The sequence below is a fragment of the Diadema antillarum genome, unplaced genomic scaffold (genome assembly GCF_040938485.1).
Source record: "Diadema antillarum isolate AM-2024a unplaced genomic scaffold, OU_Dant_1.0 seq00000437_RagTag, whole genome shotgun sequence".
NCBI lineage: Eukaryota > Metazoa > Echinodermata > Echinoidea > Diadematoida > Diadematidae > Diadema > Diadema antillarum.
Window position 1 is genome coordinate 234,676 of NW_027271414.1, and position 23,578 is coordinate 258,253.

A 23,578-nucleotide genomic window follows, 5' to 3' on the forward strand; every position below is an offset into this window, starting at 1 on the left:
TAAGGATTACAAGAAAGACATTAGAGAATACAATTGGATATTACATAGGTTCTATCTCCGGTCGATGAGGTCCACATACCTTCAAATTTTGCAGCCATTTACTCCTTCATCGAGGAAGAATTATTTCAAGTTGAAGTGCATTCAGATACTGTGGAGTTAATAGAATTTCATCCCAGCAACAGTTTTCTTTTTTTTATAATACGATTTTCCTAAAAGTTACAATACAAACCTACACAATACCTACTCTCTATTCAACCCTTACTGTTCTATATTTTTTCCGTTAATACATATTGACATGTGAGATACAAAGAAAATGGAACAAAGCAAAGACTATATACATGAAAATACAGCTAGTGAAAACTATCTCCCGCAATTAAAGAACCAACCAAAAAAGTTTCACATTATTCTATCACTTCTTTCCGTTTGTTCGGGCAATTTGAAAAGAGTATTTGTATATACCCGTTCACATCTGATCTTATCTGGTTATTCAGAGATTCATGTGACCACGTGTGTTTGCTGACTGACTGACTGACAAACGAACGTTAAGACCTGACCAAAAGATAATACAAAAATCAAGGCAGCCTCTATCTCCGACGCAATATCTTACAAGTTTGTTACAATTTGTACATATATTTAGCACCAGAAATTCAGAATAACGAACACATAAAATGCTATGTACACTATATATTCTTTATGTAATAATATGGAAAATGGAAAGACAATGTGACCACATGAAAAATAGAAAAATAACATCCTTATAGTCATGTGTCGAATCAACAAAATCTTTAAAAAGTCAAGTTTGTCTGTTAATTCAGTGAAGTTCCAAAAAGAGTCAACTCATATAATCTTGATAGCATGGTCCGTATTTGTTTTGTCCTGTAATCTTCTTTATTTATTGCACTTCGGTGATGGCGTGAACCGCTTTAGAACTTTCTCCTCAACCTGCAGAATAAAATAAACATCAAGGGAGAAAAAGAAAATACGAAACGTTACTTTCCGCACAAAAAGAACACGTTCACAATATCATAATGATTATCTCGTATCCGCAAGAAAAAAGATGACCACAAATGGTAGGTCTGTATTGATGTGTATACACATATAATCATAATTATAATAAATGACTACGAGTCATTCCAGTGATGAATTTGAATTGGATTATGCAGGCACTTTATTTTATATTCAGAGTTCTGCATCGAAAAGGCAGGCATGAACTTATAGGGGGCTGTAAAATGCATTTCTTGCTCCGACAATGATTTAGTCTTGAATCAGAACGAGGACTAAATTAGACTGGGAAAACGTCATTGTCCTCGCCGAAGGGAGGAAAAACGGGGATGATTTATCTTTTCAACTATTTTCTTGTTCGTTTGTTTAAAAAATAATAATTAGTACAAAAACAATAACGGGTAAATGTGTTCTATGTCTTTTACAGAAAATATATTCCATGAGGTATTAGACAGTGGTGCAAACCTTGAAACGGTGAGGGAAACTGCTCCTATAAGTAATTTGCTATTGTAGTTATCATTATCGTTATCATTATCGGTCTTCAGAAAGCAGTTTTGGGGAAAGAAATCACGTCTCTTCTTGTGCTTCATTTTGTAGTTTTCCACCTATGCACGATTCGTTATCGTAGTCAGGCTGTTCTTACGATAGTCACAATTATCAATTGCTATTTTGGCAAATGTAGATTTTTTTCTTTTTGATACGTAAAACCTTGTAGATACTTTGTGACATCAGTATTATCATTGAGATATTTTTTCCATATCAACCAGGGATTGTTTTTATGTTTTATCAGAGAGTACATATGAACTTCCAATCCTAAATTTCTTCATAATGAACATTACAGGCAACGATCTTTTCATGGCATGTGCTTAGGTCAAAGGATTGCGCATTCCAACTCTGCCATTAATGGCATGAGTTATGAGGTGCAAATACTAAAAAAAAAAAAAAAAAAAATGCTGAGCAAAAATAGTGAAATTGGAAGAAAATAAGAGGGGAAATATAGATGCGTGCCAAGAAAATAAAACAAAATGTGAAAAAACAAAGAAAAACAAAAACGAACGTGTGTGCGGTCATGCGGTGAATTTCAGCCAACGTAGAAGAACTGAAAAAACTTCGTCAAATGAATTTTGGCAACATAGTCGCATGCTCTGATTGGAACGTTTTCGAAGGCATACCTCACAACCCCTATAGATCATAGACTTCCGTTTCGGACGAACGAACATCTAGAGAGAGTCCGCTCTCTTGGGTTTACCCTAAAAAACATTTTGAACTTTTCGAGTTCCGGCGAAGAGGGACTCCTCCAAAGGGAAATACAAGAAGAGGGACATCAAACACGAATGTATTAATCATTGTAACGTCTTGACATGAGGCTAATCAGAGAGTGGCTAAAAATTGGATCGCCGAGTTGTGATAAATCCAAATAGTTGTGGTAGAGCTGCAAATTGCATTCAAAAAGGGTATGCACATTCGGATCAAATTGTTGGATGTGAAATCATTTCTGTTGGATACCTTGTTTGCCTCGAACGCATTTATTGAGAGGAGTGCGTGGAATATTCTGTAAAATCATTCAAAGCAGCGTCGCCAATCGGCAACACATGCGCAGAGTGAAGCATAATGTATTCTACTTGTGATCGATACGTGCAAACGATAATGATGGAGAAATCGCCCAAGCCAAACGGATGTCTACATTGATGTTGAGTAATAAATTTAGCGTAAGCGATGCTTGTGTCGTGAGAGGATCAAGCTAGTTAATGTCTAAAGGGGAGGAACTTAAGAGAGGAGTGAGTGCTTGTTATGACGGAAAGTAAAATGCTACATCTACAGTCACAATCAATGTGCATTCTCGAGTTTCCAAATGCAATTTACTGCCCACCTACGTTTCCAACTTTTTATTGCACTTCATGACTTCCACGTTGGCTGATTAAAAGTTCTTGTACAGTCCACCTCTGCGTAATATTCGAATAAAAGAAAAAAAATGGACCACATGCACCGCCAATTGGATTCACAACTCACTACTGAAGAAATATCGAGATGTACAACTGAAACTTTTCAGTATGTACACAGTTGAGCATACGAATAGGGACATACATCTATTTTTTCCACTGATTTGACTATCCAACATACATTTGCATAAATTATAATACTACAAACATGACAGATAGATGCTCCCTTGTATAAATGAAAGCAATGGAGAAAGTATGTGAAACCAGATTGGTTGAAACTTAATGTACAAAAAATAGGAAGGGGAGAAAATGGACAAAAGATGACATGCACAAAATAATACACATATTCGGACGGGACCGACCGACTCTACCTATGATATCAGCACTACAGAAAAAGTTAACATGCACATCATTTTTGCAAGTTACACGTAATCAATGATAGGTCAAGGGCCATCAGAAAGAGCACAATCAGACATCGAAATAAGCGCCACAATCTTGAATAGGAGCGATGATGGTAAAGGTCGATAATCAAATTATCCGTTGACAGTCAATATCATTGTTCGCTTGTGAGTGTGTGTGAGTGTGAGTGTGTGTGTGTGTGGGTGTGTGAATGTGTGTGATGTGTACCTGTGATTCGAATTTGAATTCGAAATCACCAAAAAAAATCCAAAACAAATCCAAAATCCATGACTAAAGAGATACATTTGTTGTGTGCTCATTTGGTGAAAAACACGTGGAGCTAAAAAAGAAAACAAAGCAAGAATTAAAGCGTGACTCCATTTATCTATTTACTTGAAACAGGATACTTTTAACTGCAATGATTTCAAGGCAAAGGAAGATCGCTTACCTGTAAAGAACGAAGACTAGGATGATGACCATAATGATGAAGACAATGAGAGCAGGCAGAATGGCAGCGAGAACGACCACGCCCTTAGATGAACAAGCTGGAAGAAGCAAACAGATCAGGAAATGTATTATGACGTAATAAGTCAAGTATAGAACCAATGCATGAGGAACCTCAGCTGCCATTAATATTGCAACTGAACAGAATATGGTAATTTTCAATTACTGTTCATTATGCACAAATGTATTCAAAGGCAGTACTGTATTTACTATCTGCAGATGAAACAAAAACACAGCATTATTGTGCTTTAAAATATTTGATACTAGATAATGTGAGTTCAGGATACAAACAACCAATGTAAAAATGTTAATCACTATAATCAATATTACATGTAAAAAATGTGAACAATAATTATAAAAATATTGTTTCCCTCTATATATTAGGCTTTATTGCGAATTATGGTAAGATGTTTTGTGAAAAAATCGACTTACACATACTAATCAAAAGTGATAGGTCAAACATTTTTATCTTAAATCACTGCTCCCAATGGTAAACAATACCTTTAAACCCAACACTCCGTCTCTTTAGAGTGCACTGCAATCAATACTGCTTTTTACGCTATCAAGAGAGGTCGTTTGAAGTGGGAAGAATGCAAAGGAATCGCAAATAATTTCTAAAGTAAACGGGGAAGAAACCCCAATAAACATGTGGACTGACTAAATGCAGCATCATTGTAAGAACAAAATAATTAGCGAACTTTGAAGACAATCAGGCAGTCCGTTCAGAAGCAATGAATTCTTAAAAGCTCTGCGCAGCCATCGTTGGATGACAAGACTTCCACAGTTCGTGACGTAACGGCAGTTCGTGACGTCATGTATGGAAAACGTAAAGAAAATCTCAACAGAATTCCACAAAATTTCATTCTCTATGAAAAGAACATACTTCCTCGGCTATAGGTACTAACATTTTATGTTAGCTGATATATGCTATGGATAGTATCATTCCCCCTGCTTTTTGCAAGAAGAAAGTCAGGTGCTCTTTTACTATGAAGAAATATGTTGTTGTCTTTAATATTTTCATGTCGTTTTCAATACATGACGTCACAAAGACGTTAGTATTGTTGTCTTCTATTCCGGCGATGGCAGAACCAAAACTTTAAAAGTTCCTATATTTTCTTTTTTTATCGGATGTTCCGATTTTCCTTAAATTTCGATGATGTGCTTTCAGAATTCCCTCAATTCCCTCGACTCATTTTATACCAGGGAGGTGAGGTTCATACTTTGGGTTCGCTCCTCCGTAATACTGAGGAGTACAGTGCGACCAAGCCTATACAGTGTGGGGACGGCCGTCGGTGACATCACAAATGGGCGTGTGGGAATGTGCAGGAGAGAGAGAGAGAGAGAGAGAGAGAGAGAGAGGGGGGGGGTGAGATTCGGGAGTAATCAAGGAATCTTGACCAAGGTAGCCATGGTATCCACAATAATCACAGCATTACCTTCCATATTTCCCTCGCCTCCAGGCCCTGTTCCGGGTCCCTCAGGGACAGGTGGGCCTGTAGGGCGTGGCCGGCGGTGAGTTTCGGGGCACTCGTACTCTTCCTGAACACCTGTGGGGAAAGACCAAGGTATTGACGTCATCAACCTATCCACCTATAGGGCCTATACCAACATCGACAAATTTTGGGCCCGTAATCTTTTTAGGATCGCAACACAATGTCAGACTGACATCAAGTCATTGCATTTTGGATCTGGCAAACTTAATTGGCCCATCTCAGCAGCTGGTCTAAGAGTTCTACTAAGCATACACCAATACCAAGACCGGATAAACATGGATTTGCATCTTTTTTTTTCATCTCATTTAAAACTGCCAAAAAAGAAAAGTACACGTATTATGTACATATATAGTATGCATATATTATACATACATATATATATATATATATATATATATATATACGTAAGTAGAGTGTGAACTGCAATATGGCTGACAGTGCTCAACTATATAGGAGCCCATGTAGTACAATATATAGTAGGATGGAAGGCGTTGCTTTATTAGTGACTTAGCTGGACAGTCTGTTTCGGCCGAAGCCTCGTCAGCAACTAAATCAGTTTCTTGTTAAAGTACAGTGTAAGACATACGGCTCTGGTGCACTCAAGCAAGCAAACAAAAGATACAAAAGATACAAAAAATACATGCACGTGGCTACTTAACAGCACAATAAAGTTGATAATGACACTGGTACTGGGCTTAAGGCAGGGGTAATACACTTGTATGGCTCAGATTGTTACATGTGGAAGCCGGGGAGGGGGGGGGGGGGGGGGGGGGAGCTAACCAAGCTCTGCGAGGGAAAACTTTTTCTTATGTTTACATGTTGAAATGAGTTCTGTTCTTGAGTTCAGGATTGCTGGTTTCTTGGCCGTGATGATGTGGTATTTCTCCCATAGACACAGGTTGCAGCGGTTTGTTTTGGGCGAGTACGGTTGGGCGTGCCTGACGATCCTCCATGTGAGTGAGTAGGGAGTGCCTTCATCCTTCAGTCCCCAAATGTGTTTACTCAGTTCTGTCTGGTGTCGCTTTTCCCTGTTTGTGAAGCTTGCCTTGTGTGTGGCATATCTGGATTTGAAGGAGGTTGAGGTGAGGCCGATGTATATTTTCTCATCGTCTGGGGTCGCTACCTTCGCTTCGTATATGATGTTCCTGGCTGTGCATTTCCCAGGGATCGGGCAATCTTCCTTCTTTCTGCAGTTGCAGGAGTCCCTGGCTTGCTCTTGACTGTTGTTGATTATTTTGTTGTTGTGTGCCTTTGTTATAGTGTGCATATTGTCCATGCAGCTGTAGCTTACTTTCAGAGTGTTCCTGTTGCATATCTTGCTGAGCTGGTGTCCTTTAGGGAAGTGGTGCTCGACGAGGGCTAGGAACTTCCTCCCGATGTTTGTTTTAACATGTCTGCTGAACGGGGGAAACGAAACATAACGTGGTTCAACCCCCCGTTCAGCAGACATGTTAAAACAAACATCGGGAGGAAGTTCCTAGCCCTCGTCGAGCACCACTTCCCTAAAGGACACCAGCTCAGCAAGATATGCAACAGGAACACTCTGAAAGTAAGCTACAGCTGCATGGACAATATGCACACTATAACAAGAAACCAGCAATCCTGAACTCAAGAACAGAACTCATTTCAACATGTAAACATAAGAAAAAGTTTTCCCTCGCAGAGCTTGGTTAGCTCCCCCCCCCCCCCCCCCCCCCCCCCCACCTCCCCGGCTTCCACATGTAACAATCTGAGCCATACAAGTGTATTACCCCTGCCTTAAGCCCAGTACCAGTGTCATTATCAACTTTATTGTGCTGTTAAGTAGCCACGTGCATGTATTTTTTGTATCTTTTGTATCTTTTGTTTGCTTGCTTGAGTGCACCAGAGCCGTATGTCTTACACTGTACTTTAACAAGAAACTGATTTAGTTGCTGACGAGGCTTCGGCCGAAACAGACTGTCCAGCTAAGTCACTAATAAAGCAACGCCTTCCATCCTACTATATATTGTACTATATATATATATATATATATATATATATATATATATATATATATATATTTGCAAACACATAATGTGTGTGTGTGTTTTGTTAGTTATGTTTGAACAAATCAACGTTTTCCAATTCCTTGATATCACAGAGTTGATCACCTTGTAAATCATTTAATTGCATGTACAGTATTTGTTGTTGGAAAATGAAAAATGATGAAAATGAAATGAAATTGAATATAATACCTTCCTCCAAAGTTTCATTCTATCTCGAATTCAAAAATAGCGTGAATTATATATATATAATTACACTATTCCTATTTACAGGTTCCAGGTAACCGTGGAACGCTGTCTTCAGAAATCAATAAATAAACTCGGAAAAAAGTTTCTTTCTTTGAAAAAAAAAAGATGCCCCTTTTCAGCTAGATGGCTTAAGACGGTGAAACTTGATGAATACAAACCATAACTGAAAAAAAAAAAGATAGAGGCTTTAACTTGAATTTTCGCCTACGCTCTGTTCCACCTCTTACGGAGAGATGTTTGCGATGACGACTGATGGCTAAACTACTGCGCTCGAACCAGGGCATAATGGACTGCTTGGAGGGGGAAAAAGAAGGAAAAAGGAAGGGGGAAAAGAGGGGAAGGAGGGGGAAGGGAGGGGGAGAAAAAAAAAACCACGGATTTCTACAAAATATACTGAAAAATACTTGGTTTTCTGTATATAATCATTCAATTTTGGGACCTTTGACCTTTATAATAGTCAGGTCAACTTGATACTTACAAATACTGACTAGACTTGCACCCTAGAGTGAGAAAAATGGCAACATATTTCAGGATCCTACTTCAAAGCTTTTAAATCTTAACCTTATTTTACTGCATCTTCCACGCAAAAAAAACAAGTTTTTGTAGATAACAGATGAACATCCACTCACACGTAACTCATGACAATTCAGACAAACACCAAGCCATGTATCGTCCTCGCCCACATAAATATTACACTCTGTCATTAAAATGTTTTTTAAGTGTATTAGTTCTAGAGTTTTACTTCTGACCTTTTACATTGTTCAATTTAACCAAGTACTTGACAGGCATATATCTTTAGCAGATGTACCCATGTTTGAGTTTTGCGGACATAGCTCGAAGTTGTGGAAATTCGTTATTGAGAGCAAACAATATATAACACTAAATCGGAGAAAGTTCATAGACCATCTGACCTTTGACCTAGTTCCTAGAATATTTACCAATATTCAAACTTGAGCAGAATCTTCAGGTGATATGCATGTGGTGTTAATATGTGGCTATCGTAGCTCTCAATGTGGAAAGTTATTGAGTGTACACCACAATGTGTCCTTATATTGTTTCAAGTGCTTATTAAGTAAGTTCACCGACCATTAATTCCATTAATTTGACCTCTGAATTTGTTGGACTTCACTCATATACAACTTGATTGGCAGTTTTTATTTATTTAGCCTACCTAATTTGTGAGTTTGGTGGTCATTGCTCAAATCTGAAAAAAAATATTGATGAGTACACCTCAATAATAACAATAATGATAATAATAATGATAATAATAATAATTAGACAAATCTGTATAGCGCAGCTACTATGTAAATATACTCTACTGTGCTGTGATGTAACAGAGCTCCTGACATTGTTACTGATTAGACACACACACAAAAAAAATAAATAACAAATTAATCAAATGCTTCTGAAAAAGGTAAGTCTTCAACAAAGATTTGAAGACAGCAAGTGATGGGGCCTTCCTCATTTTCTCAGGTAATTTATTCCAAAGTTATGGAGCAGCACAGCTAAAGGTACAATACCCAAAAGTTACTTTTGTTTTACGTGAGATTGCTTTAGAAGCAACTTAAAACTCTTGTGTACTTCGTAAATTATGTGAATATGAATATGATTTTATTAATATTAATTCTGATAGACAACCAGGTGCTTGACCATGCAGTACTTTGCATATAACAAAATCTTAGATGCAATTATCTGCCTTACTGGCAACCAATGTAACTTCAATACTGTGAGTACCTTGCCTATGAGGAAAAAATTTTCAACCATCTGACATTTGAACTTGTTCGACTTTGACAACCACATTTTGAACTTGATTGGTATCTTTAGGTCATGCACCTGTGATGAGTTTGGTAGTCAAAGCTAAGCCTTAGATCTGTAGAAAGTTACAGAATATACATCAATATTATGAGTATAGTGCTTATCAGGGCTAGTTCACTGACACATTCACTTTGACCTTTGACCTAGTTAGACATCACTCATATTTGAACTTGACTGGCATGTTTAAGTATGTAGCTGTTGTGTGAGGATTGATGGTAATAGCTCAAAGTTGTGGAAAATTGGAGGAAGATTGGGTGGTATAAGACTTAAAGGTGCAACACTTCTTTCTAGAAAAGGTCTTATCCGGGCTGGGAAGGCCCTTTTCAGGGCCAAACATATAATCTTGAAAATATATGCGGTGCACCTTCAAGCCTTCTACGATCCAATGTTTTACCGCCGCAAAAACCTTCAAAGATTTCATGGAAAGAGTACATCAAATTGTTGATGTCACCATTGACAGAAAAGTGATGTCTATGCCTCGTTTTTGATATATGGGAGAGACCAAAACTTTACAATCAACATAATTATACACATGAACTTACTCGTAAAATACATAAAATGAAAATGAAAGAGAGGAAAACAAATTCATACCTTCATTTAACATGATCTGAACCAAAAGGTTCATATTTTCTTTATTCAAAACTACGATCTTCATTAAAATGAATTTGGCAAGATTCATCAAGATGTTACATGGCATTTTGCACACAGACAATGAATACCTGGAGTGTTTTCAGATGCAACTGTCAAGTACACCATGTTTTCACTACATATGCTGTCACAGAAAGTCACTTATTTCCTGCGGCATATATCACATACATATTTAACTGGAAGTGTTTCCTAAATGAGCTGGGCAAGTATGTAATGCCTCTATCAATTAACATAATAAGTCACCAAAATCATTCAACATAATATTATACATTGTTATTTGGTACACTGGCAATACAGCTGTAGGGGCCTATATGCTGGACATATTTCCCAGAGGCAACTGGCAAGTATGCAACCACAAGTACAAAGTATTGGTAGCCTAAACAATTTCATGATATAATCATAAAACATTCTGGAAACTGACACATATATGTCTTAACAGTGTTCATAATAAGGTCATAATGTTCATAAAAGGTCCCTTATTTCACTGAGCACATGAAATAATGCAACGAGACAAACCAAAACTAGGCCAGGGGAGCAGCCCACCCCCCTCCCCCTTCTTAACATTCTGACATTTATGTTATATATATATATGTCTTAATAATGTTCATAATAAGTTCATAATGTTCATAAAAGGTCCCTTACTTTACTGAGCAGATGAAATAATGCCACGAGATGAACCAAATCTATAGGCCAGGGGATGAGCCCCCCCCCCCCCCTTAACATTCCTCTACCAATAAACATAATAAGTCATCAGAATCATTCAACATAATATACATTGTTATTTGGTAGGCCTACACTGGCAATACAGCTGTATATGCTATACATATTTCCTGAGGCAACTGACAAGTATGCAACTACAGGTACAAAGTATTGGTAGCCTAAACAATTTTATGATATAATCATAAAACATTCTGGAAACTGACACATATATGTCTTTATAAAGGGGATGGCTAGTAACTGATCAGTGGGAATGCTGGGGATAATTGTTTCAATCCTTGTGGGATTCATTTAAGAGTACATTATATAGATCTATTGTGTGAAAATCATTTGCTCCAGAATGGTCTCATATTCAAGTAATGTTTCCAGGTTAGCATGACTGTGCAGTGACGGGGTGATCATTAACGATCACCCCGTCACTGCACAGTCATGCTAACCTGGAAACACTGAACTGCACATTACTTGAATATGAGACCATTCTGAAGCAAATAATTTTCACACATATATGAAATACTCTAAATTGAATCCCACCACGATTGGAACAATCATCCCCCAGCATTCTCACTGATTCCCACTGATCAGTTACTAGCCACCCCCTTTAAAAAGTTTCATAATAAGTTCATAATGAGACATTTGAACATTTTCTCTTGACCTTTGACCCCATGGCAAAAATCTTTCTCTACGAATCATTGGGCAGTGAGTTATGTGTATTCTTGTGCCTAGACTTGTTATTCATCTCCAGGGAATGGAGAAAAAAGAGTAATCAAATAAAATGGAATTTTAGCCTCTGAACCTGACCTTTCACCCTTGACCTTTCACTCAATGTCGCCCAAATCCCAAAGAATAACTGTCAGGCAGTACATGCATATCCACTAAATATCATGATGATACCATGAGCCATTTCTGAGATATGGGAAAAATAGAATTTTAGCATTTTCATTTGACCTTTGACCTCTGATCCCATAGCCCAGAATTTTACCAGAGCAACTTTATCAGGTAATATGTATACAGACAAATTTTTTTACAATTGACCATGGCCATTGACCTTGAACATGTGCAACCAAAAGTTGAGAGGCACAACTTCCTTCTCTCATACTCACCGTTTATGCCAAGTTTCATTTGGATACCTAAAATGGTTCTTAAAGGGAATCAAGAGAATTGTGGACTGAGTAAATTGAGTATTCCCTTGTTTTCTGAAAACAGTTAGTCATGTGCTCTTTCATTATGCTAGAAAAGTGAATTTTGGTGGAATTTCTTTAATATTTGTTAAATTGTTGTCTACACATACGTTATAACCTCTAGCCTCCTTATCCAGCGGTTCCAACACCAAAACTTTAAAAATTCAAAACTTTTCCATCGCTTGTCCAATTTTCCTCAAACTTTCACTGATGTGTTCTACTAATGTTGCTGCTATCACTCAATCCACATTGCTCTTTGGGTTGGGTTCCCTTTAAGTTTAATGCTGTCCACAAAACTGATTACTGACTGATGGAAGGAGGGATGGACAACCCCAAAACAATGTCTCTGGTTACAATTTGTGGTGGAGGCATCATAAAAAAAATGATTTTTTCATCAACCAAATTTACCAAAAATATGCCTTTTTGTGCAATTTTTTTAAGTGGTTTTTTTTTCCTTTAAAAAACAAAAACACCCAACTTTACAGTTTTGTATACTGAATTGCAGGGGGGGGGGGGCTGGGAGAGCTCTGCTCTCTTGAAGTCATCTGCAAATATACATTACAGAAAAATAACCCAACCAAATTAAAGTGTTAAGGGATATATCAGTCCTTACATTCTGAGTGAAATTATGTGACCTTTTTCACACACTAGACCATGTACAGTGCTTTTGAGTTGGCATGATGTTGTCCTGATGGAAAAACCCACGACTTTGCTGGTAATGAATATTATTGCTTGAAATTATCAAAAAAAAGTTTAGTACCTTTAAAGATATCAAGAGCCATTGTCAACTTTCTCAAGGTTTCATCTTCCCAGGTTAATCATATTAATCATGAAAGATTACTGCTAGTTCATGCAAGTGTGCTAAAACAAGTTTGAACAGACAACCCAAAATCTTTTATGATGAGGGTATCATGACAACATGTCACTGTCATATAAGATATAAATGCAAATATTCTGTGATACACAACTCACATTTAACCCTTCCTAATCCAAGTGTGGGGTTGGAGCTTATTTGTCCCCCTCCTCAGATCTTGACCTCCAATCGCCCGACCATGGGGAAAATGGGGGAGAGGGTTGTTTGGGCTCCTCCTTAAGATCTTGGCCATCCATCAAACTATCGCGGCGAAAATTGCCAGGCATGTTCCCTATCGCATAATCTCCAAGAATAAAGAGGCATTTTTTCCAAAAACATGGTTGTTTTCTCTAAATTATGTTCATTATGCTAGTTACATACAATAATTTTTTCTTTTGTGTGTGTGTGTGTGTGCGTATCAGATTTTAAGCTCTAAACTTTTGAATGAATTCTAAATGGGCAATTTTTTATCTTAACTTTTTATATAGTATTAAGAAATATAAATTTGAAAAACTGCGGTGTCAAAATAAATCTTCAGCAGGCGGTACAGATTCTTCAGCAGGGGGCACAGATTCTTCATCAGTGGGTACAGATTCTTCCGCAGGAGGCTGGGATACTGTGGCAGGGGGCTGTGTCTTTCCTGCATGACAAAACAAACAATGCAGAATATTTTCACAGACAAATATTTCAATATCTCATGTGTATCACGCACAGCTGACAAGTATAAAAAAAATACAATCTATTTTGTTCACTATTCTAAGACTTATTCATACAAAGCCATGTCTGGGAAATCATTGCTTATCAACATTACAATTCAGCATCATTGCAATTGATTTACATATTGCTCCACACTGATTTCAATAAGCACTGAACTAATCAGTGTCTTTTAGTAGTAGCCATGACAAAAAGACATTATGGGCATATGTACTCAAGCAGGATTTGAATCTATGACCTTCTGATCTTCGGACAGGCGTCATCTCCACTAGACCACCAAGCTTTCGCCTGACAGCAAGTGGTGGTTCTGATCCTTATGGCATGCAGCGGATACTGCTCAATTATTCAAATTAATGAAATTCTTGCGTCGAGATGCTTCCATTGCAACTGACAGACAAATGGCCCTACACCGACGTAAATAAGCACTAGGTCTGAACTGATCAGTGTTTTGCCAGCAGCCATAATAATAGAAATCATGGGCATAATGTACTCAAGCAGGATTTGAACCAACGGCCTCCTGATTTTCTGACAGGCATCATCTCCACTAGACTACAGAGCTTACGCAAGACAGCAAGTGGTGGTCCTAATCCTTATAGCATGCAGCGGGTACTGCATAATTATTCACATAAAAAAAATTCGACAAAGGAAGTTCATGAATTTGAATACAGCATCACTCAAAGAATCTGGTCAACACTAATTCACATAGTTCTTAGAAGTATAATTCAGTTTATCACTTGTATGATGAGCATGTGACCTTAGTTCAAAATGAATGATGCATCAATTGTCTTCCATAAGTTTTACGGTAAATTTGTGTAGCTGTTATATGTCAATATTGTCCCACAATTCTACAAGCATTTCAAGCATGTTCATTTACGATGGAGGAAAGAAATTTGGAATTTGGATACGTTTCACTTTTAACTTTTTTACAAACTTTATCAGCCAATAGACAATCATCAATTATGATACTAACCATACATTGCTGAATGTCTTGGAAGAGCTGGCAAAGATTGTGTTGTTGTGTGCTTTTCAATATCTTGAGTAAGCGTCTCTTCTACTTGGACACGACACATTCTGCCACATATCTGGCAAGACACCTGTGCATGGTACAGTCATGATGCTCTGCAAAGTCTTTGACTAAGATATTTCAGTGACACAGGCAACATTCTCTTGCTGCCTAGTTTAAATACTGTTGCTCGGAAGATGCAGGTTGTTGAAGCCGAGCAGATTGTTGAGGTTGAGCAGGTAATGGAGGCTGAGCACATGCTGACACTGACTCAGTTGCTGGATGCCTTGTTGCTGCAGATGATGAGATGCTTGTCACAGGTAAAATGCCTTCACTGCTTTTCTTAGTCGGCTGTTTGTGAGAAAAATAAATGTAAATTCCAATGTAATACACCTCCACATACTTGTCATGACCATAAAAATTCAAATTTAAAGAAGGATAATAACAAACTGCTGAAACCATTAGACCTAGATAACTGGGAAGAAGAAGAAAAAAATCTTTCAAATGGGTAAAATATTTTTGATAGCTATGTATGTTACTGTTGTTATTGTGCTGATTTAATGTAATCAGATGGTTCATTCTTTGTCGAAAATTACAAGGACTTCTTGATATCTATTTAACAGGAAAAGAGCTTCAATTGAATCCATGGGACAAACCTGAACACTGTAGCACACAATTCACTTCCCCAAACAAACAAACAAACAAACAACAACAACTAGAAATGTCGCTATGGCGACCGGTATGCCTCTGCCATAATGCATCATTCTCCTAATAGGTCTATAGTACAACATCTTGACAATGTGTGATTACAGTTTCACATAACTGGCAAAATATTAGAATGACAGGTTTGTCACAAATGTGTTGAATGTTCACTTTCCTTGCACTAGCTTTAATTGGATGGATGGCTATACTGCCTAAGAGTGCAGGTACAATTGTATTTGGGGATTTGAGAATCTTTACTTGACTTTTGACACTTTTATAAGTCTATGCATTTAGTAACTTTCAAAGTATGGAGAAAAAGTGTAATTCATGTATTAAATACAATTTTTGCATTCTTACTTGGCCTTTGACCCTGGACCTTAGACCCTATGACCCTAAAATTCCCGAAAGAATCACCGTCAGGTAGAACATGCATTAATCTGTACTAAGTTTCATGATGATATCTTGAGTCACTTTCGAGATATGGAAAAAAAGAAGAAGTGAAATTTGGCCCATTCTCAGTAAAAGCGTTCAAATACGGAATTTTGGTGTCGCCGATATTCCATGACAGTTTGCAGTTCCTTGAAACCTATTAGATACTATTTAAATGTTTATAATATATCACGAGGACTTTATTTGTTAAAAATAAACACGATCAAATGCGGTTGTCTGCCTTATTGTATAAAATTTTGCTGTTAAACTTCGTTAAGACCCCCAAAATGCAGTGTCGCCGGCTATTTCAGAATTATGTTTTATTGCTCCTCTCCGTCCACAAACACACTTTCCAAATATCATTTTCATGGACGATGAGCATATCATATGTGCTAATCACAATACTCAAAAAGTTCCAAAATTGTTATTGACTTCTTTTTTTATAGCCTTTTGAAACCTGTCGCCAAGTTCACCGCCAGATACGTTACCAGTTTTTTTAGTGTTACAGCATTGCGAAAATAACAAGACTATGTAATGACCCTGTGTATATGAAACCCTGAGGATATACTTCATACATTGCAAGTACTTAGATTTTTTGTGCAACAGCTCTTTTTTGAGAATACGGTACAATGTTTGAAATATCGGTTTTCTACACTTTTATTTGGACAGATACGTGACATACTTTTCACGCCACCCACTGCGACAGATATTGCAATGTCAGACAAATTGTATATTATACATTACTCCTCGGAATGACGCATCGATTCAACATTAAAGTTCAGTACAAGTGAGAAATATTTGGTAGATATCGCTCTCATAATAATATGATCGACCATATACGTTACCACAGATACGTTACCCCAGATACGTGACCGAATTTTGCTCATTGGTCTTGTGCTTTCTGGGGATCAAATCTGGTCAAAATTCATCCCTACACATTACATGCTTCGTTTTGTTGGACCTCAGGATTATATTCTTACACCAAAAGGACAGAGAGGTGAAAAAGATCAACACGTCCACATGATTTTTTTTTTCTGCGTCAGTGTCTCACAACTTAATGCCAAGTTTTCCGACAGATACGTTACCACATAATCAAAATGCTGAAAAGAAATTGTAAATGTTTTTACAAACAAATCGTTGTGTGCTCATAAACTCCAAAGTTCTATTCTATAAAACCCAGCCACTTTCATATTCTATGCAACAACTTTGAACGTTTATTTTACAAGACGAAGCTAAGATTCAGCATATCAGTTTTTTGCTTTTCAGATTTAGCAGATACGTTACGTATAATTCAGGGCACCCACGGTGACAAATAATGTTATGTAAAACAAAGTGTTCATAAAACAATTCTGCATAGAATGACGCTTCCATAAAAAATTAAAGTTATGTTCAAATGAAGAATATTCAGTAGAAATTGCTCTGTAACTTCACCGACAGATTCATTTACGGTACGCCAGATACGTTACCAAACTTTAAAAGAGTAAAAAGTAGTTTATGAAACGCTTCCGAGAAAAGTTTCAGTGTTCTGTTGCATATTTATTCTAGTGTTTTTCAACATATGAAGAACTACTCAAGATTCATTGATAAGTTGAACAATTATTTATTCATTTTGATTAAAAGGGATGAGCCACATACGTTACCATAGGTCAAACAACTGTTTAGCATATCGAGTTCATAGAGACTGTTCCTACTTCCTTCTAAGTGCCTGCAAAAATATATTTTTTAAACCTTGTTTGCATTATCCATCAAAACTTAATGAATATTTATAGTCAGATGGATAAATACATTCAGACGTAAGATGAGAATATTCTGTGAATGAAGAACTCAGCTTTCACATTTAGGGCTCTTTTCCACTACATTTCATTGTTTAAATATTACGTACAATGTTTAAAATGGTTAATTTGGGCTTACATCATTCATTTTTACATCAATTCATGAGGTAAATAATTAAACAGGTGATATTTATTAATTCATACACAACTAAAATTATTACTTATATTTTACCAGATACGTTACCAAGGGTGATTCGATGTTTTTCAATAGTTATTTCCCCAGGAAAGCAATTCATATTTGTTTCCTGTGAAATTCCAGATCGGATCGTTCCCTTTGCATGATTTGTGGGATTCGAAACTTTATTTGTAAGCGAAATTTGCTAAAAATACAAAGTGAATTTTAAGGTTATGTTTCATTTCAGCAAAAAGCATATTTCAACCTACCACACAGAAATAATTTCTACCAATTAGCAAGGGATGACAACATTTTTACCTCTTGAAAAACCCCAATATCTTTAGGGGGGACAGATGTCTTTTCCTGAACAGAAATTGGATCAAAACAATAAATTTAATTCAGAGTTAGGAGTCCATTACAACATGTAAATTTGTGGTAACGTATCTGATTGGTGATCAAAAATCATATATGATGCTCTATTTCAATTCATTTTTACTCGATGAATGGCCATCATTTAGAATGTTCCACTTTTTGTTTCGTATTTGACCGGTTTTGAAGTTTCCGAAAACACATCTTTGAATGTATTACTTTGTGGTTGATTTTTCGGTTTTACTCACATGGAATTGAACACTTAATCTGAGAATGGCCCATTTAGCACTTTCACTTGACCTTTGGGCAAGAAACTTCCTAGAAAATCTCTATTGGGCAATATATCAAGTTTCAAGAAAAATCTTGGAAATATTGCAGAAATATGAGGGAACAAATGATATTTTGATTTGACCTTGATTGTTGACCCCTGACCTTTGACCCATGATCCCTACATTCCCTAGATGATCACTGCTAGTAAGTACATGCATAGATGTAATTACATTCTATGAAGATGCCGTGAACCATTTCCAAGATATGGAGAAAAAAGGGTGAAATTTCAACATTTTAACTTGACCTCTCACCTTTGAACTTTGAACTCATAATTCCAAACTCTCTGGAGAATCTTTATTTGGTATCACATGTTTGCATCATGTTTAAAGAAAAACCTTCAGGCATTGCATAAGGGAAAAATAGTGAAATTTTTGAGCCATTTGACCTTGACCTTTTGACCTTTGACCTTGAGCATGAGCACCTAAAAGTTAATAGGCACAACTTCGTTCACTCATGCATGATATACATACCAAGTCTTATTAGGATGCCTCAAAGGTTTTTTTTTTTTTTTTTTTTTTTTGTTACGCTGTCCACAAAATTTATGACGGACAGAAGGACGGACGGAAGGACAGACAACCTGAAAACATAATGCCTCCGGCGACACTTCGTGGCGGAGGCTTAAAATTGTAGGCTGAGGGTCAGAATTTAATTCCAAAGGCATATTTGGAGCTTAGTTCATAACTGAAAAAAAAAAATAGCATTTAAAGACAGACTAACACTAAATTCATGTCCACTCCGAGGTACAATCACTCTCATCTCTCTGATACATTATTACAGTCCTGGGCTGAAAGTCATACCAATACTAGTAGTCAAATTGTAATTTCAACATTCAAATTGTTTATAGTTTATTATGTAGAATCGCAATAACACATTTTGGACAAGAACTTGCTGGTACAAAAAGATTAGGTCTAAGGCATGACTTCTAATATGAATGACTTCAAAATTGGTACAGTTTAGTGTGCACAAAGTATTTCACCAATTTCAATATATGTTTTATTTGGACTTTTATAACTGACTTCTATTCTTTTTCATCATACATAATATGATCTAGAGGCTGCAGCTGAAATTAGACTTTCTTCACTTCTTTCCAATATTGCATCACTTTAAATTCCCCAGCAAACAATCTCTGAACCTAATATATAATGTATTGGACATTTACAACAGTCTGTATGAACTCTGCATCACATGTACAGCTATGTTTTGCAAAACATGAGGATGGAAATATTTAATCTGACAACTCAGGGGACTTTCTGGGTGTTATCCCCCCCCCCCCAAAAAAAAAAAACAAAACAAAACAAAACAAAACAAAACAAAACAAAACAAAAACAAAAACAAAGCAAAACAAAACTAGAAAAGCACTGTGAGCGCAGACCTCCGCAAAGCATGCAGCTCATTTCCACCACTGATCTTGTTCTTCCATCCACCCATATGTACTTATAGCATTGTGTGTTGAATGTCGCCGCATTTCCCAATATAAAAGCCTTTGTTACGTCATAAACCCTCAGCTGCATGGCGAGCCTAGCCCTAGCAGAAACTAGACCACGCACTTTAGTGCGCGCATGTAAACCTCAAATACGTGCAGCCTGAACTCCCAAGTTCATTGACCCTACCTGTCAAAATATAAAAAATCCTTCATAAATTCCCCCACAATTCTCGGATCACTACCAAAAGTTAATCGTTTGTTACTTGTGTCATTCTAAACCTTTCCTGCAAGTTTAATCCAAACCGTTAACTACTTTTTGAGTTATGTTGCAAACGGACAAACTAACAAACAAACAAACCATAACGAAAACATAACCTCCTCCCTTGGCGGAGGTAACAAACAAAAAAAAAAAAAACAAAAAAAAAACTCACCTCGTGGTAGGGCCTATTGATGTTTGCAGACCAGCACAGCTCCAAACACACCAACAGCTTGCTTCTTCAGATGGAACCATGAAGGTGGCAGGCGTCAATCCTCTGTTTCACCTCCTTCCACTTTTTTTTTTCCACCTGGTGATTGGCCTACACCAAACCGATATTGTCCTCTTGCACACAATCTCATAATATGGTCTCAACAGCTGTACGGCTTCCCAGTCTTGGTCATTTTGCATGCTGAACTGTAGTAGTCTGTAGACAACAGAAGAGAAAACAGTAGAAGGTTTGACCTTTTTAATAGCATACTTATACTGTCCTGAGTTACTCAGGAGCGGATCCAGGAATTCCATAAAGGGGGGGGGGGGGAGGTGCAAAAGTACCGCTTTGAAATACAGCACAACTCTTTCTACATTTCAGTGCTTACTGAAGTGCTCCTTTTTTTAACAGTTACCCATGATTGACTAGACAACATACTTTCTATCCTGTCTTACTGCATGTGAGTGTATGTGTTGTGCGTGTGAGTGTATGTGATGGTGTCTTGTTTTATCTACTCGATTTCACACAGAATTATTTGTAATGTAGCCAAATATTTTCCTGTGTAGGCATCCTACTGTATAAGCACAAGATGCTTTGAAGGCTGCCTGGCTCTCATCGTAAATGCCACTATTATTATATTGTATGTTTTTGTGTTTTATTTTGCTGAATAAATAGCCTAAATTGGCCTCAATCAATTAAATGAATTCAATAATAATAGTTTTAACAATTTATTGCTATCATTATCATCACCGTCATCATCATTGTAATTACTATTCATGGCATGAGAGAGAGGGACTAGACGAGAAACAAAGAACAACATACGAGATACCAAACAAAAAAAAAAATTAAGACTAGAGAAGAAGAAACATGTACAATTATGTATAAGGTATGCTGAAATGGAAGTTTACCTTACACAGAACAGAACATTGATGTTAAACTGTATGTGAAAAGAACTGTGTTGACAAACATACTTGTAGACATACTTGTCATACAGAGAGAACTACATGTAGTAGAGGCTAGATTGTAAGACTTTGGGTGACAGATGACTATGTGTATCAGCCAGCTTACCACGACCATCCTCAACCTGACCCAAGTCAAATTTGAAGTGACAACAATTTGATTTTGTCACTGTAAGGGATCACCACTTGGCTAATTGTATAACTTCCTTTACCTCATCATCCTTCCTATTTCTGTGAACATTTCCCTTGTTCCATCTCAACCATAATTCTCTTCACCAATGTTCTTCTCTCTGCTGCATTTCTGTTATTAGTGATAACATTTCCCTTTAACAACTGTTCTTAATCTGTTGGGTATAGTTTCTAAAGCTAGGGTCCCAGACCCAGCTCTCCTCCTCTGTCGTCATTATAATGAGACAAAGGACAGAATGTAACATTCATCAATCAACCACACTTAATCTACAATATTAGACTCCGGTGACATATAAATTGTCTATTAGTAACCCTACTTGTCATATACCGGTCATAGAGAACTGGTTGAGGCTAGACTGTGTGACTTTGTGCGCAATAAAATGACAATCAGCCAGCTCGTCACCCTTGTCCTGACCTAAGTCAAATTAGTAGTGACAACAAGTCGTTGTTGTTACTACCACATGCCCAAAATTGGTAGACCCATCATCTGCTTTACTTCACCTGCTCCAAAATTCCCTTTACAGTGACAGCATGCCATAAAAGCCTTGGCCATAGACACGCTGCATTTACATCACAACGCAGCAAACACTGCACTGGCACTGGTCTGACGGTCCCAGAACATTAGTAGGCCCTAAAAACCACTGTTGCACGAGCAAATTTTCAGAGATTGTTAAATTTCTGGTCTGACATGACAGGTAAAGGCCAAATCGTGATGTCGGTCCCCTCTCGTTCTGCGTGTGTGTTCATAATTATACACAATTGTATGTGCAAAGTCTACAAGAAAGAAGTCCCCGGCTTTGACGAAATGACTGGAGGTGAATGGAGGGGGACCTACATTGTATTTTGCGATATGAATGCCCACGTAAAACAACAAATACAACATTGTCAAGGCCAACTGAAAAAAACAAAACAAAAGTAGGCCACTACGCTACAGAACCAGTTATGGGAACAGAATAGGGAAAATGCATGCCCATGGTATGGGTTAGTCACTGTAAAGTGTGCAGTGCTCTATCTAGCTGTGTTACTGTGGAGTGTTACAGTTACTCTAGATCTGGTATTTTAAAGTTAAACAAGCAGCAGAAACATACGTGAAAATTAGATTTAGCAGGGGAATTTAATGAAATTAACTTTCAATGCTAAGTTACGTAAAAATTGAAGCAACGAGTGGATCTAACGTTAGAACCTCTATACCGATACCGTACTCATTGTGACTATTTTAAGTAGATTCTGTTTACTTTTGAATTTTGGTTAGGTCGTAACGTTAGAGCAACATTTTGTCATCAACCTCGAAATGTAGTGAGGACAAAACTAAATCATGTTTCAGTTTCAGTAAATATAACCACAGTAGATTAACTCGATGAAAGACGGAGTGGTTTAGATTCTACAATATCCGATTTGGGAAATAAATTAAGAAATGCAGAGACAACCTGGCCACTGGCACTGCACTGGCACTGTATGTACGCAAAGCACGACAATAAGCGTTGACGCGTGCTTGAGAAAGTAACTCCAACATCAACATTTCCTCACACATGCTCTATTATCACCCGGGTATTTCCCCACACACGTTCAATTAGTATTATGAGATTCTTACTCACCTTTACCTTAGAAGGAAGTAACTTTTCTCGAACTGACATTCGCAAGAAACATCAGACAGAGGTTCGACCGATCCACCTGCCTCACCGTGCACCACCACCGCCGGGAACCGTCGCCGCGCCGCCGGGCGGCGCTCGGCGGCCAGGATTGTCGAGAGTTCGCTCCAGGTTTCGAGTCTCGCGCGTGGTGGTTGCGCGAGAGAGAGCGACGATGATACGAAGACTGTAATTTACATATGCAAATACAGTACAGTGATGCAGCCATTCACGGGCGACGGACGTATCCGCATGCGCAGATAAGGTTTTGACACAGGGGCATAAGTTCGGAAACGTTAGGAAAGTGTTAGGAATGTTAGGAAAGTGTTAGGAAAGTGTTAGGAAAGCGTTAGCAATGTTAGGAAAGTGTTAGGAAAGTGGGTGCCGTCCAATCCCCTCAATCTGGCGCTCGTCTTTGCAAACGACATGGCTAGGATTTACTCCCCCTCCCCTATCCAAGAGGCGCATGCGTATTAATGCCTGCAAAGTCATCGTGTTTGTCATTAAAACCCATGCCCATATTTGGGCACACATCTCCCCTTTTGCACTTATAGCACTATGTACAGGAGGAGAATCTAATGCTCTTGTAAAGGTAC

General features: G+C 37.6%; 1 protein-coding gene across 1 annotated transcript in view; it reads right to left on the reverse strand.

The window, feature by feature from the left end:
* Positions 1-810: 810 nt before the first annotated feature.
* The window catches only part of LOC139732568 (IgGFc-binding protein-like), a 65,878-nt gene continuing 43,110 nt past the window's right edge, over positions 811-23,578 (reverse strand). Inside the window, exons 5-8 of the mRNA XM_071643421.1 lie at positions 5,282-5,392; positions 3,790-3,886; positions 2,175-2,297; positions 811-942 (exon numbers count right to left, since the gene is read on the reverse strand). Of these exons, the coding sequence (XP_071499522.1) occupies positions 2,192-2,297; positions 3,790-3,886; positions 5,282-5,392 (314 nt within the window). The 3' untranslated portion in view covers positions 811-942; positions 2,175-2,191. The remainder of the gene's footprint in view (positions 943-2,174; positions 2,298-3,789; positions 3,887-5,281; positions 5,393-23,578) is intronic.